This window comes from Oncorhynchus keta, chromosome 29, assembly GCF_023373465.1.
Source record: "Oncorhynchus keta strain PuntledgeMale-10-30-2019 chromosome 29, Oket_V2, whole genome shotgun sequence".
Lineage (NCBI taxonomy): Eukaryota > Metazoa > Chordata > Actinopteri > Salmoniformes > Salmonidae > Oncorhynchus > Oncorhynchus keta.
The window spans coordinates 12,978,198-12,994,049 of NC_068449.1; the positions used below are offsets into that span (position 1 = coordinate 12,978,198).

The 15,852-nt window shown below is 42.8% G+C and overlaps 1 protein-coding gene across 2 annotated transcripts in view; it reads left to right on the top strand.

Annotated features, from left to right (window-relative positions):
• LOC118362327 (protein ELYS) overlaps window positions 1–15,852 on the top strand; it is a 38,522-nt gene that overhangs the window by 5,986 nt on the left and 16,684 nt on the right. For both annotated transcript variants that reach the window (XM_035742565.2, XM_035742566.2), the window contains exons 8-17: window positions 322–472; window positions 3,501–3,633; window positions 3,892–4,073; window positions 4,209–4,270; window positions 5,772–5,900; window positions 6,033–6,123; window positions 6,357–6,446; window positions 6,710–6,850; window positions 12,767–12,871; window positions 13,071–13,167. In XM_035742565.2, the coding sequence (XP_035598458.1) occupies window positions 322–472; window positions 3,501–3,633; window positions 3,892–4,073; window positions 4,209–4,270; window positions 5,772–5,900; window positions 6,033–6,123; window positions 6,357–6,446; window positions 6,710–6,850; window positions 12,767–12,871; window positions 13,071–13,167 (1,181 nt within the window). The remainder of the gene's footprint in view (window positions 1–321; window positions 473–3,500; window positions 3,634–3,891; window positions 4,074–4,208; window positions 4,271–5,771; window positions 5,901–6,032; window positions 6,124–6,356; window positions 6,447–6,709; window positions 6,851–12,766; window positions 12,872–13,070; window positions 13,168–15,852) is intronic.

A 15,852-nucleotide genomic window follows, 5' to 3' on the forward strand; every position in this document is an offset into this window, starting at 1 on the left:
TCCCGCTTCCAGCATGGATCGAGACAAGTCCAATTTCTGTTCAATGCCCCGTTTGTTTGGTCAAGACTGTACTGACCGTCAACTGGATGTTCAGGGTCAAGTGTTTGGACCGTGATTGTGGTGTTAAAGCCCAAAAGCTTGCTGGTTTCCAACAGTTCTTCTCAATGTTTCAGTCCTGAAGATGTCATTTAGTAATCTATTATGCCCAACCATATTCAATTCTTACTTAAACGTGGTGCTTTCACTGTTTTGAGACCTTTAAATCTTTCCATTGGTGCTGTATTAACGTTAATCCTTTCTCTCCCTCCGTCTCTCTCCTAGGGTCTGGAGTACTGTGAGGAACGGTACAGTCAGGAGCTGAGCAGCACAGCCTTCCCCCTGAGGGCTCAGGCCACCAACACCCGCCTGCTCAGCTGCCAAACCATCGAGAAGTTCCGACACCACCCTGACAGAGACGACAGCATGAACGAAGGTACCTTTTCCTTCTTCTCAAGTCATCTCAACTCATATCTTTTCAGGATTATATTGGTGTCTAAGTGACCAGAAAACAAAACATGTTTTTTATTACCTACGTGGGTGGTATTCACTTACTAGACACCAAACGGACCGAAAAGGAGTGGGGCTACCTGAACTTGTCCAACAGGAAATGCACGTTTGTTTTCCTTTGCAAAATTATTTGCCACAGTGTGCTCTAATGAATGTGACCCTGGAGCGAAAAGGATGTACAGTTGAAGTCGGAAGTTTACATACACCTTAGCCAACTACATTGAAACTCAGTTTTTCACAATTCCTGACATTTAATCCTTGTAAAAATTCCCTGTCTTGGGGTGGTTAGGATCACCACTTTATTTTAACAATGTGAAATGTCAGAAAAATAGTAGTGATTTATTTCAGCTTTTATTTCTTTCATCACATTTCCAATGGGTCAGAAGTTTACATCCACTCAATTAGTATTTGGAGCATTGCCTTTCAATTGTTTAACTTGGGATACATGTTTTGGGTAGCCTTCCACAAGCTTCCCACAACAATTTGGGTGAATTTTGGCCCATTCCTCCTGACAGAGCTGGTATAACTGAATCAGGTTTGTTGACCTCCTTGCTCGCACACGCTTTTCAGTTCTGCCCACAAATTTTCAATAGGATTGAGGTCAGGGCTTTGTGATGGCCACTCCAATACCTTTACTTTGTTGTCCTTAAGCCATTTTGCCACAACTTCGGAACTATGCCTGGGGTCATTGTCCATTTGGAAGACCCATTTGCGACCAAGCTTTAACTTCCTGACTGATGTCTTGAGATGTTGCTTCAATGTATACACAATTTTCCTCCTTCATGATGCCTTCTATTTTGTGAAGTTCACCAGTCCATCCTGCAGCAAAGCACCCCCACAACATGATGCTGCCACCCCCGTGCTTCATGGTTGGGATGGTGTTCTTCTGCAAGCCTCCCCCTTTTTCCTCCAAACCTAACGATGGTCATTATGGCCAAACAGTTCTATTTTTGTTTCATCAGACCAGAGGACATTTCTCCAAAAAGTAAGATCTTTGTCCCCATGTGCAGTTGCAAACCATAGTCTGTTTTTTTATGTTTTTTTTTGGATCAGTGGCTTCTTCCTTGCTGAGCGGCCTTTCAGGTTTTGTTGATACAGGACTCGTTTTACTGTGGATATAGATACTTTTGTACATGTTTTCTCCAGCATCTTCACAAGGTCCTTTGCTGTTGTTCTGGGATTGATTTGCACTTTTCGCACCAAAGTACCTTCTTCTCTAGGAGACAGAACACATCTCCTTCCTGAGCGGTATGACAGCTGTGTGGTCCCATGATGTTTATACTTGTGTACTATTATTTGTACAGATTAACGTGGAACCTTCAGGCATTTGGAAATTGCTCCCAAGATGAACCAGACTTGTGGAGGTCTACATGGTTTTTTCTGAGGTATTGGCTGATTTCTTTAGATTTTACCATGATGTCAAGCAAAGAGGCACTGAGTTCGAAGGTAGACCTTGAAATACATCCACAGGTACACCTCCAATTGACTCAAATGATGTCAATTAAATCAAATCATATTTATTTGTCACATACACATGGTAAGCAGATGTTAATGCGAGTGTAGCAAAATTCTTGTGCTTCTAGTTCCGACAATGCAGTAATAACCAACGAGTAATCTAACCTAACAATTCCAAAACTACTACCTTATACACACACAAGTGTAAAGGGATAAAGTATATGTACATAAAGATATGAATGAGTGATGGTACAGAACGGCGTAGGCAAGATGCAGTAGATGGTATCGAGTACGGTATATACATATGAAATGAGTAATGTAGGGTATGTAAACATTATATTAAGTAGCATTATATTTTACATCAATTCCCATTATTATATATAATGGGAATTATCCCAATTCCCATTATTAAAGTGGCTGGAGTTGAGTCAGTGTGTTGGCAGCAGCCACTCAATGTTAGTGGTGGTTGTTTAACAGTCTGGCCTTGAGATAGAAGCTGTTTTTCAGTCTCTCGGTCCCTGCTTTGATGCACCTGTACTGACCTCGCCTTCTGGATGATAGCGGGGTGAACAGGCAGTGGCTCGGGTGGTTGTTGTCCTTGAGGATCTTTATGGCCTTCCTGTGACATCGGGTGGGGTAGGTGTCCTGGAGGTCAGGTAGTTTGCCCCCGGTGATGCGTTGTGCAGACCTCACTATCCTCTGGAGAGTTGTGGGCGGAGCAGTTGCCGTACCAGGCGGTGATACAGCCCGATAGGATGCTCTCGATTGTGCATCTGTCGAAGTTTGAGTGCTTTTGGTGACAAGCCAAATTTCTTCATCCTCCTGAGGTTGAAGAGGTGCTGCTGCGCCTTCTTCACGATGCTGTCAGTGTGAGTGGACCAACTCAGTTTGTCTGTGATGTGTACGCCGAGGAACTTAACTTACTGCCCTCTCCACTACTGTCCCATCGATGTGGATAGGGGGCTTCTCCCTCTGCTGTTTCCTGAAGTCCACAATCATCTCCTTTGTTTTGTTGACATTGAGTGTGAGGTAATTTTCCTGACACCACACTCCGAGGGCCCTCACCTCCTCCCTGTAGGCCGTCTCGTCGTTGTTGGTAATCAAGCCTACCACTGTAGTGTCGTCCGCAAACTTAATGATTGAGTTGGATTAGCCTATCAGAAGCTTCTAAAGCCATGGCATCATTTTCTGGAATTTTCCAAGCTGTTTAAAGCCACAGTCACCTTAGTGAAGGTAAACTTCTGACCCACTGGAATTGTGATACATTGAAATAATCTGTATGTAAACCATTACTTGTGTCATGCACAAAGTAGATGTCCTAACCGACTTGCAAAAACTAGTTTGTTCACAAGAAATTTGTGGAGTGTTTGATAAACGAGTTTTAATGACTCCAACCTAAGTGTATGTAAGCTTCCGACTTCAACTGTATGAGGTGCTTGCGCTTTCATTGTTGTGGTCACGGCTTGTACTAAGGCCTTCTCTCCTTTCTCCCCCGTCAGTTGCGTCTCCAGACACCAGCGTGTCCATTTTCAGCTGGCAGGTGAAGGCCTACGGACAGGGCAACCCCTCCACTTACATCGGCGTCTTTGACATCAACAGATGGTACCATGCACAGATGCCTGACTCTCTGAGGTAACATTCTGACATAAATATCCCATCACCAGCCGCCTAAATCACATGGTGTGTCCAATTTCCCCGAATACCAAGCGTTTATCAATCAGGTTATTTATTCATTTATGAATGTAGTTGGTTTCAATTTGATTTTTGATTTTTATTTTACAAACAAGTCTACTTTTTGGGGGGGGGGTGTTGATGGAAAATAATTTCTGGGGTTGATAGTAAGCTTTTACATGATTACATGAATATGAAACCAATGTGTGTGTGTGTCAGAACGGGGGAGTCTCTGCGCAGCTGTCCCTACCTTGCCGTGTGGTCTCTGGATTCGGTGGTGGAGATGACGTCACCCTGCCCCCTGTTGGACGTCCTGGTGCACGAGCGCAGCCTGAGCCGCGGCCTGCCCTACACCTGCCCCCCGCCAGAACAGTTCTTCAAACCCACCACATACAACTTCGGCAAGTTGGACACACAGCACAAGCCTTTTCACACAACACCCTGAGCAAATAGAAATACATTTAGCTCTTTAAAGCCAGTCGGATAAGTTTTGTAAATGTTGCCATGACTTGGTAATTTGTTTTTCCTTGGAACAGATGCAACCTGTTTGCTCAACACTGGTATTGTGCACTTAACTTGCTCTGGGTATCAGAAAGAGGTGAGTTTATCCCTACATTTTTGGTGTATTTTCTCCATCTGTATCTTTGCAAAGATAGTTATAGTGCATGGGGAAGGATTCAAACCCCTTGACTTTTTCCACATTTTGTTATAGTACAGCCTTATTCTGAAATGTATTAAATTAAAGATTTTCTTCATCAATCGACACAATACCTCAATGACAAAGCAAAAACGGGTATTTTGACATTTGCAAATTTATATTAAAAAAACAACTGTATTTACATAAGTATTCAAACACTTTGCTATGAGACTTGAAATCAGGTGCATCCTGTTTCCATTGATCATCCTTGATGTTTTTTCAACTTGATTGTGGAGTCCACCTGTGGTAAATTCAATTGATTGGACATGATTTTGAAAGGCACACACCTGTTTATATAAGGTCCCACAGTTGACAGTCCATGTCAGAGCAAAAAACAATGCCATGAGGTTGATGGAATTGTCCGTAGAGCTCTGAGACAGGATTGTGTCGGCATTAATCTGGGGAAAGGTACCAAAAATGTCTGCTGCATTGAACGTCCCCAAGAACACGGGCCTCCATCATTCTTAAATGGAAGAAGTTTGGAACCACGGACTCTTCCTAGAGCTGGCCGCCCAGCCAAACTGAGCAATTGGGGGAGAGGGGCCTTGTTCAGGGAGGTGACCAAGAACCCGATTGTCACTCTTGACAGAGCTCCGGAGTCCCTCTGGAGATGGTTTTCCTTCTTGAAGGTTCTCCCATCTCTGCAGCACTCCACCAATCAGTCCTTTATGGTAGAGTGGCCAGAGAGAAGCCACTCCTCAGTAAAAGGCACATGACAGGCTGCTTGGAGTTTGTCAAGCGTCACGTCTGGAGGAAACCTGGCACCATCCCTACGGTGAAGCATGTTGGTGACAGCATCATGCGGTGGGGATAGTTTTCAGTGGCAGGGACTGGGAGACTAGTCGGGATCGAGGGAAAGATGAACAGAGCCAAGTACAGAGAGATCCTTGATGAAAACCTGCTCCAGAGCGCTCAGGACCTCCGACTGGGTTGAATGTTCACCTCACCTTCCAACAGGACAGCGACCCAAAGCACACGACCAAGTCAACGTAGGTGTGGCTTCAGTACAAGTCTCTGAATGTCCTTGAGTGGCCCAGCCAGAGGCCGGACTTGAACTCGATAGAACATCTCTGGAGAGACCTGAAAATAGCTGTGCAGCAACACTCCCCATCCAACTTGACAGAATCTGCAGAGAAGAATGGGAGAAACTCTCCAAATACAGGTGTGCCAAGCTTGTAGCTTGTTTTTTCTATGTCATTATGGGGTATTGTGTGTAGATTGATGAGGGGAAAAAACGATTTAATCAATTTTTGAACAGGGCTGTATTGTATCTTTCTGAATGCACTGAACATGTGGCTAACATGAAGACTTTCAATTAGTTGACTTAAGCCTTTAGTTATCCATTGTCCATACAGCAGGATGTTATCTTGTGAATCACATGAACTATCTCTTGCTGTGTCAGACTCTGAGCTTCTTGAAGAAGGCTGCTCCCTGCTCCAGTGATGTCATCTCAAATGGCTACTCTCGCTGCCTGATGTCCGGCCTGCTCTCCTCTCGCCTGGCTGACGTGCAGCCCTCCAGCCTCTCTCAGGTACACACACAACTTCTGAGAGGTTGACGGTTATTCCTTTTTGCTGTACAAACCTTCCAGTTTTTAAGGACAATTTTATATATGTGAATGCATTAGCTCAATGTGCCAGACTCTCTTCCTCTCTCTGGTCAGGAAGAGCAGTTGGACGCCATCTTGTCTACAGCCATAGAGACCAGCTCCTTGGGCCTGATCACCAGCTGTATCAAGCAGTGGACCGCTGAGGGTGAGACACTGCATAACAACACTGGCACCCTGTTATTTAGATCAACCCTGGCTTCATCTCCTGTACTACATGTACACTGATCCAAACACACACAACAGGTGAATCACTTTCAGATATTCACATCCTCGCAGATAGAGGAAAGGAGATGGGGTGACACAGACAGTTTGGGTTATTGAGATGCACCCCTAGATTGGATTTCTCTCTAATGTAAAATGGTGGTGTTTGCTTCACAGAGCAACCAGGCTCTGCGGTGAATCTGCGCTACATTCTGGAGTGGGCCTGGGACAAGGTGGTTCACACCAAGGAGCAGCTGGATGGCATATGTGAGTGTTTCCTACCACAGTGATCAGCATGACACTCTGTCAACACCTTATTGATCTTCTGGTTTACATTAAAAAGAATACTCATGGCTGCGTATTTGGTTGTTAACTATAGCAACTTGCAGCTGTGTTGTCATGTGATTTCCTCAAGCATTTTGGGATTTGATATGTTTTCCTAGGGCAATAGATTTTCTTATGTGAGGAGGTCCAGCAATCTGGATTGTTTTCTGATTTCCGTCTGCCCTTATTCTTTGTCCTCCCCCCAGGTGCTCCCCTGTTTGACAGCTCATCTAACTTCACGGACTCCCCGACCCTTCAGCTGCTGCAGCACAGCCAGAGGCTACTGGGGAACCTCAGCACCATCTTCCACTGTCTGCTCAGAGAGGCACAGGAACTCACTCAGCGAGGTAAAGCCTAATTCAGACAAGGGGCACCGTTGCCAGGAGGCTTATTTATTTTAACGTTGAAGCACTGGTCATTGACCGAGCAGAGCGGCTTGCGGTGCTCATGCAACTGAATACCACTTTGCTTCTGTAGAGAAAATATACAAAATAGCAATATTTTGAGAGGCAGAGACGGGGTTCACACAAGTGTCTTGTTTGGTGGCTTTCACTCCCTGTGGTTAGAGCCATTAACACACCCTTTACTAAAATGGCCCTAGAAAAGAAGGCAGACGTTCTACGTGTCCCCAACCAATTGTTTATTTGCGTTTGTAACATTTTTAACCTCTTAGGCCGACCCACACCGCATGCGGTCGCGTAATCATAGCCTCAAGCTCATTACCATAACGCAACGTTAGCGATTTCAAAAAATCGCAAATGAAATGAAATAAATATGCCTGCTCTCAAGCTTATCCTTTTCTTAACAATCCTGTCGTCTCAGATTTTCAAAATATGCTTTAGAACCAGAGAAAATCAATACTTTGTGTAAGAGTGGTGATAGCTAGCTTAGCATTTAGCGTTAGCATTTAGCACGCAACATATTCACAAAAACCAGCAAAGGGATCAAATAAAATAATTTACCTTTGAAGAACTTCAGATGTTTCAATGAGGAGACTCTCAGTTACATAGCAGATGTCCAGTTTTTCCTGAAAGATGCTTGTGTAGGACACAACGTTCCGTTTTGTTACTATGCATTTGGCTACCGAAACTAACCGAAAATTCAGTCACCTACACGTCGAACTTTTTTCCGAATTAACTCCATAATATTGACTGAAACATGGAAAACGTTGTTTGAATCAATCCTCAAGGTGTTTTGTCATATATCTCTTCATTGAAATGCCGTCCCTGGAAGCGTGCATTCTTCTCTGATTCGGATTGAAAAATACTGGTAGCTGACTTTTGCGCACCAATTTCCACGCAGACACCGTGCGGGACACTTGGCAATTGTAGTCTCTTATGGTCAATCTTCCAATGATATGCCTACAAATACGTCACAATGCTGCAGACACCTTGGGGAAACGATAGAAAGTGTCCGTTCATTCCTGTCGCATTCACAGCCATATAAGGCGATCATGGAAAACGTGCCGTCAGAAATCCTGTTGATTTCCTGGTCGCTCAAACATCTTGGTTTTGCCTGTAGATTTTGTTCTATGGCACTCACAGTGAAAATCTTTGCAGTTCTGGAAACGTCAGAGTGTCTTCTTTCCAAAACTCAATTCCAAGCATAGTCGAGCATCTTTTCGTGACAAAATATTGCGCTAAAAACGGGCACGCCTTTTTATCCAAAAATGAAATACTGCCCCTATAGGACTAACAGGTTAAACTTAATTTGTACATAATGTTGCCGCTACCGTCTCTTATGACGGAAATTATCTTCTGGACATCAGGACTGCAATTACTCACCATGGACTGGCAGAATCCTTTTTTTTATTTTTTTTTTTACCTTTAGCAAGTCTGACGAGCCCGAAGTGAACGATATACTGCTTTCTCGGGAACCGGCCCAGATCCCCATGATTTGTGTGAAGAGGATGCAGAGAAAAAGGGGCCAGAGGGCAGGTTGCATTCTGAGAATTTGTAGGCGATCGAATAAACCCCCCATTTCCTTCCATTCTGCTAGCAAACATGCCATCGTTTGAGAATATAATTGATGATTTACGAGGAAGTTTAAACTACCAATGGGACATTCAAAACTGTAATATCTTATACTTCACGGAGTCGTGGCTGAACGACGACACTCAACATACAGCTGGCTGGTTATATGATGTACTGGCAGGATAGAACAGCGGCTTTTGGTAAGGAAAGGGGCAGCGGTCTATGTATTTTGTAAACAACAGCTGGTGCACGACACCGAAGGAAATCTCAAGCTATTGCTCGCCTGAGGTAGAGTTTCTCATGATAGCCTGTAGACCACACTACCTACAGGTACGGCAATTATTTAGGCTAAAAACAACATGAGGATTGAATATAAACATCGTTTGACATGTTTATATGAACTAGAGGTCGACCGATTAATCGGAATGGCCGATTATTTAGGGCCGATTTCAAGGTTCCCTAACAATCAGAAATCGGTATGTCTGCGCGCCGATCTGCTGATTAAACATTTTTTTTTACACCTATATTTAATCTTTATTTAACTAGGCAAGTCAGTTAAGAACACATTCTTATTTTCAATGACGGCCTAGGAACGGTTGGTTAATAACTGCCTCGTTCAGGGGCAGAAAGACAGATTTTCACCTTGTCCGCTCGGGGGATCCAATCTTGCAACCTTAGTTAACTAGTCCAACGCAATAACAACCTGCCTCTCTCTCATTGCACTCCACAAGGAGTTACGCAAATGCAGTAAGCCAAGGTAAGTTGGTAGCTAGCATTAAACTTATCTTATAAAAAACAATCAATCATAATCACTAGTTAACTACACATGGTTGATACTACTAAATATGATCTAGCGTGTCCTGTGTTGCATATAATCTGACTGAGCATACAAGTATCTAAGTGTCTGACTGAGCGGTGGTAGGCAGAAGCAGGCGTGTAAACAGTCATTCAAACAGCACTTTAGTGCATTTTGCCAGCAGCTCTTCGTTATGTGTCAAGCACTGCGCTGTTTATGACTTCAAGCATATCAACTCCTGAGATGAGGCTGGTGTGACCGAAGTGAAATGGGTGGCTAGTTAGTGCGCGCTAATAGCGTTTCAAACTTCACTCGCTCTGAGCCTTGGGGTGGTTGTTTCCCTTGCTCTGCATGGGTAACGCTGCTTCAATGTGGTGGCTGTTGTCGTTGTGTTGCCCAGGGAGGAGCGAGGAGAGGGACGGAAGCTATACTGTTACACTGGCAATACTAAAGTGCCTATAAGAACATCCAACAGTCAAAGGTTAATGTAGTACAAATGGTATAGAGGGAAATAGTCCTATAATAACTACAACCTAAAACTTCTTACCTGGGAATATTGAAGACTCATGTTAAAAGGAACCACCAGCTTTCATATGTTCTCATGTTCTGAGCAAGGAACTGAAACGTTAGCTTTCTTACATAGCACATATTGCACTTTTACTTTCTTCTCCAGCATTTTGTTTTTGCATTATTTAAACCAAATTGAACATGTTTCAGTATCTACTTATGTCTAAATTGATTTTATTGATGTATTATATCAAGTTAAAATAAGTATTAATTCAGTATTGTTGTAATTGTCATTATTACAAATAAAATAAAAAATATTTTAAATTGGCCGATTGATCGGCATCGGCTTTTTTGGTCCTCCAATCGGTATCGGCGTTGAAAAATCATTATCGGTCGACCTCTACTATGAACCTTACGGATACAATTTGGATTTTTTTGTCTGCCTCTTGTTACTGTGTTTGAGCCTGGATTACTGAAGAAAAGGTTTTTGGATATAAAGAGAGACTTTATGAACAAAAGGAACATTTATTGAATAAATGAATGTGTTCTGAGTGCAACCATATGAAGATCATCCAAGGTAAGTCATTCATTTTCTCTATTTCTGACTTGTGTAACTCTTCTACTTGGTTGGTTACTGTTTGTAATGATTGTCTGCTGGGTTATTTTCTCAAATAATCGTACGGTATGCTTTCGCCATAAAGCATTTTTTAAACCTGACACCGTGGTTGGATTCACAATAATTTAATCTTTAAACCTATGCGATAAATCTACGATTATTGAATTTCAACAAGCATTTTACTACGGCTGGCCATGCTTTCCACCTGGCTGCCCCACCCCCCTTTCTCCCTCACCAAAATCCAGACAGCTGATGTCCTGAAAGAGCTGCAAAATCTGGATCCCTACAAATCAGCTGGGCTAGACAATCTGGAACCTCTCTTTCTAAAATTATCTGCAGAAATTGTTGCAACCCCTATTGCTAGCCTGTTCAACCTCTTTCGTATCGTCTGAGATACCCAAAGATTGGAAAGCTTCCGCAGTCATCCCCCTCTTCAAAAGACAATACTGTGCAGCTGTCTTCCTCGACCTGGCGAAGGCTCGTCAATCACTGCATTCTTATCGGCAGACTCAATAGCCTTGGATTCTCAAATGACTGCCTCGCCTGGTTCACCAACTACCAACTACTAGACAGAGTTCAGTGTGTCAAATCGGAGGGCCTGTTATCTGGACCTCTAGCAGTCTCTAAGGGGGTGCCACAGGGTTCAATTCTAAGGCCGACTCTTTTCTCTAAATACATCAATGATGTTGCTCTTGCTGCTGGTGAATCTCTGATCCACCTCTACGCAGACGACACCATTCTGTATACATCTGGCCCTTCTTTGGACACTTAACTGAACTCCAAATAGCTTTAATGCCATACAATACTCCTTCTGTGGCCTCCAACTTCTTTTAAATGCTAGTAAAACGAAATGCATGCTCTTCAACCGATTGCTGCCCGCACCCGCCCGACCGACAAGCATCACTACTCTGGACAGTTCTGACTTAGAATATGTAGACAACTACAAATACCTAGGTGTCTGGTTAGACTAAACTCTCCTTCCAGACTCACATCAAACATCTCCAATCCAAAGTTAAATCTAGAATTGGCTTCCTATTTCGCAAAAAAGCATCCTTCACTCATGCTGCCAAACATACCCTCGTAAAACTGACCATGCTACCGATCCTCGACTTCGGCGATGTCATTTACAAAATAGCCTCCAATACTCTACTCAATAAATTCGATGCAGTCTATCACAGTGCCATCCGTTTTGTCACCAAAGCCCCATATACTACCCACCACTGCGACCTGTATGCTCCCGTCTGCTGGACCTCACGACATATTCATCACTAAACCCACTGGCTCCAGGTCATCTATAAGTCTTTGCTAAGTAAAGCCCTGCCTTAACTCAGCTCACTGGTCACCATAGCAGCACCCACCTGTAGCACACGCTCCAGCAGGTATTTTTCACTGGTCATACCCAAAGCCAACACCTACTTTAGCTGCTTTTCCTTCCAGTTCTCTACTGCCAATGACTGGAATGAAATGCAAAAATCACTGAAGCTGGAGACTTATCTCCCTCTCTAACTTTAGGCATCAGCTGTCAGAGCAGCTTACTGATCACTGTACCTGTACATAGCCAATCTGTAAATAGCACACCCAACATCCTCATCCCCATATTGCTATTTTTGTATAAAAAAAAAGAAGACAAAAAAGCTATTTTTCCCCACAGTATCTCTACTTGCACATCATCATCTGCACATCTATCACTCCAGTGTTAATGCTAAATTGTAATTATTTTGCCTCTATGGCCTATTTATTGCCTTACCTCCCTAATCTTACTTAATTTGCATAGACTGTACGTTTGTTTATCCAATGTAATTCTGCTGTTTTTGTCGCACTGCTTTGCTTTATCTTGGCCAAGTCGCAGTTGTAAATGAGAACATGTTTTCAACTGGCCTACTTGGTTAAATAAAGGTGAAATAATATAATTAATAAATAGTCTGTTCTTTCTGCTACCGCACGGCAAGCAGTACCTGACCACCAAGTATAGGTCCAAGAGGCTTCTAAACAGCTTCTACCCCCAAACCATAAGACTCCTGAACACCTAATCAAATGGTCACCCAGACTGTTATCTATGCAGTCACTTTAATAACTCTACCTACATATTACCTCAACTAACCGGTACCCCCGCACAAGCTCTGTTCCCGGTACACCCCTATATATAGTCTCGCTATTGTTATTTTACTGCTGTTGTTACTTTTATTTCTTATTCTTGTATGTATTTTTTAAATCTGCATTGTTGGTTAAGGGCCTGTAAGTAAGCATTTCTCTGTGAAGTCTACGCCTGTTGTATTTGGTGCATGTGACATAAAATGTCATTTGATTTATGTGCCTCTACATACCATGTCATATGTCAGAATTGGGTGTTGTAATGCAGTTATTTATGCAGGTCTGCTGGGTCTCGTCAATAAGAATCTGGTGTCCAGCCTTATCTCTCAGTACGCCCAGGTGGTCCTCTGGTTCTGTCGGACTGGACTCCTGCCCGAGGGCTCCGGTAAGACCACGTACTGTGGTAGCAGTTCAAACATTTAAGTTCAGTCCATATTCCATGCCACCTTTTGGAACATAGACCACTTTCACCATGTACACCAAAAGTAGTGTACGTCATAGTAAGTAGGGTGCCATTTCAGATGCAGTGCTAGAGATGTCCACTATTATAGGTTTGCAATAGTTTTAATTCCCCTGTCAACCAGATGAGGATGCTGTGCAGATCCCTCGGCCCTTCTACAGCTACTCTGTGAACCAGAACTACTACACCATCCGCAGAGAGGAGCTGCAGCAGCTCTCCAAGTGAGTGCTGTTCATATCATCCACGAGCTGGTACAGGACTGATAGTAAAAACACATCAACAAGAAGAGACAGGAAAAGTTTAACTTAGTCCCCTCGGTGTCATTCTTCTGAAGATCTGTTTTTGTGATGTTGTATACGGTATGGGTGTTTCTCAAAATGCATACCACTGTGCTCCGAGCACGGCGCGTTGGGAGTTTGAGTCCAAGTCTAAGTATCAAAATGGAGCACGAAGGGTCTTATCGAATGCATACTCTGTTTGAAAGCTTCATCGGAAATGTATGCAAAGAAATATGACGCAACCAATTTAAAAATGATGCAACGTGTCTTCCTATTCACATCTCATATGTTGCCTGACTACAGTATTGTATCTTGATACGTTAATAAATATACGCTGTGTTCATTTTGGCATGTTTACCTGCCTACGTACCGTAGATCGCAAGCCCATAATAAGTTGTTGTATTAGTTAGTGACGACTGTTGTTCATCGAATGGTTAAAAGTTTCTAATTGCGTCATTAACTGAATCAAGCCATTATTAACTCATTAACCTGGGGCACCATGGGAGAACTAGTTTTTATTGAGTTTCTATTTCCCAAATTAACTCAAGAGTATCAGAATATCGATTTCACAACAGCCGCTAATTAACCAGTTACCTCTACAATCTCGTTCTGAACGTCGTATAGCCCGTGAATCTGCACGGACCCAGGTCTCACCAATGAGTTCGTACCACACCAATCTTAGTTGAATATTTATTGACTAAAAAGCTAAAATGATGATAAAAGATACACATAGACAAAACACATTATAGGCTATTGATTAGAACTTAGTATAACGGGCCAACACACTATGGCGCGTGTTACCCAAAATGGGGATTTCAAAGAGGGAGAGGAAAAAGAAAGTACACGAGAAATATACATTTCGGTGAATTTGTCAGCTATGCTATTTTAACCCTAGCCTTGCCCCAAACTGCTGCTCTTATGGGTCAGAATATAATGATGTAATTACGTGGGGTAGACCTCCGAGGATTCTCTGCGTGGACAGTTCAGGGGAACGTTTAGCTGCTCGATGACGCACTTCTCCTGCGCACCTCTCTAATCGTCCTCCCGATGTCAGTGTCCTTTTGGCTTAGGAGTCTGTTCCCTCACCCTTGCTATGGAAGGGGTCTTCTGAGGACAGACAGCTCTGTAGCTCAGAGCTCACAGCATAGGAATGAAATCCTTTAGATACCACGATTCGCTGAGATTGGATGCTATGGGGGTCAGTCTTGAATTCACCTGCTTAGACACAGCTATTCATCCGTAGCTTGGGCAGAAAAGGATTTCTTTGTCTTCAAACTGGTTGCTGTCTGAGTTTGTTGACTTTTTAGACCTTGGCTGTAGCTTGGGTCACGTAGTCTCCTCTGTAAATTCTTTACTCACAGGTTTTATACCCTTGACAGAAGTGGGCGTAACCCCCTTAACCCTTTCACACGTACCATCACACGGGTGTGATCGTTCTACAGTGGTCCCTGAAGCGTACGATCACACCCGTGTGTTTAGAACACTCATTTAGAATGCTCGTTTAGAACGGCAGTTTCGAATGACGCAACAATCAGCGTTTGAGCTGGCCACACTTTTTTTCAGAAACTATTTACACAAACACAGTCCTTACAAAGTTATGTCCAGAATGTCAGCAGTTTATTTTTGGATGCATTGTTCAGATATTCAGAAGTAAATATAGCATAACACAATCATCCTAACCGGAAAAATGTAGGCTACATTTGTCCTAGCGCTGAGGAAAGATTGACCCAACACAAGCAGTCATATTTTGTAACTCTCGGCTGACGTAAACTACAATATGAATTAGCTAATAGCAATTACTGTATATAATTAATCACATCACGGGTGAGTGAGCTCACCATTGATCGAAATAACTAGGTAAAACACTTTATAGAAATCGAAAGTAATCCGACGATTAGTTTCAGCGCGCAGCCATGCATTTTTTCCTCGCAGAAACCGAAGATAATAAGAGAAGATGAGAGGAGTTTGCTCATGCATGTTGAAGGGGTGTGTCATCTACCGTTGTTCACATCCCACCATTAATTTCCGGAAGTCCTCAAAAAATTTGAACTCTTACTCACCTAATTTTGTTATAACATCTTTGGTCAAACAGACGTTAATCCCAGAATGCATTGTATGTCAACAAACATGGCTACACAGCTGGAATTAGCTTAGCTCATCATAATCAGTATAACCTTCAAAAAGGTATTTTACACACATAATATGTGCCCATTACAATCTGTGCAAGAATTGGAATGCATGATTTGTCACCTAGAATTGAAAACATGTGAATAAAATCGTAAATACACATAATTACCACACAAAACATTTTCTGATAGTGATTTATTGATACAAGTAGCGCGTGCCGGCAGTCAACCACGTAACCTCCCACTCTGCGCCATTCAGTGTTGTTGCAGCCATGATACTATGCCTTAGAGATGGGGGTGGAAATGCAGTTGTTGTTCAGTCACTGCATGGATATTAAATATGGGTTATGCATATTCAGTGTTTTGTCCTCTAGTAAAACAAGTTGTTGAACCAACTACCAGTACTGCAATAAAATAGATTATTATTACATATTGGCATATGTGTTTTCTTGCTGTGTTTTCATCCAGTACAACTGTTAAGGAGTGTACGTTAGCATACAAA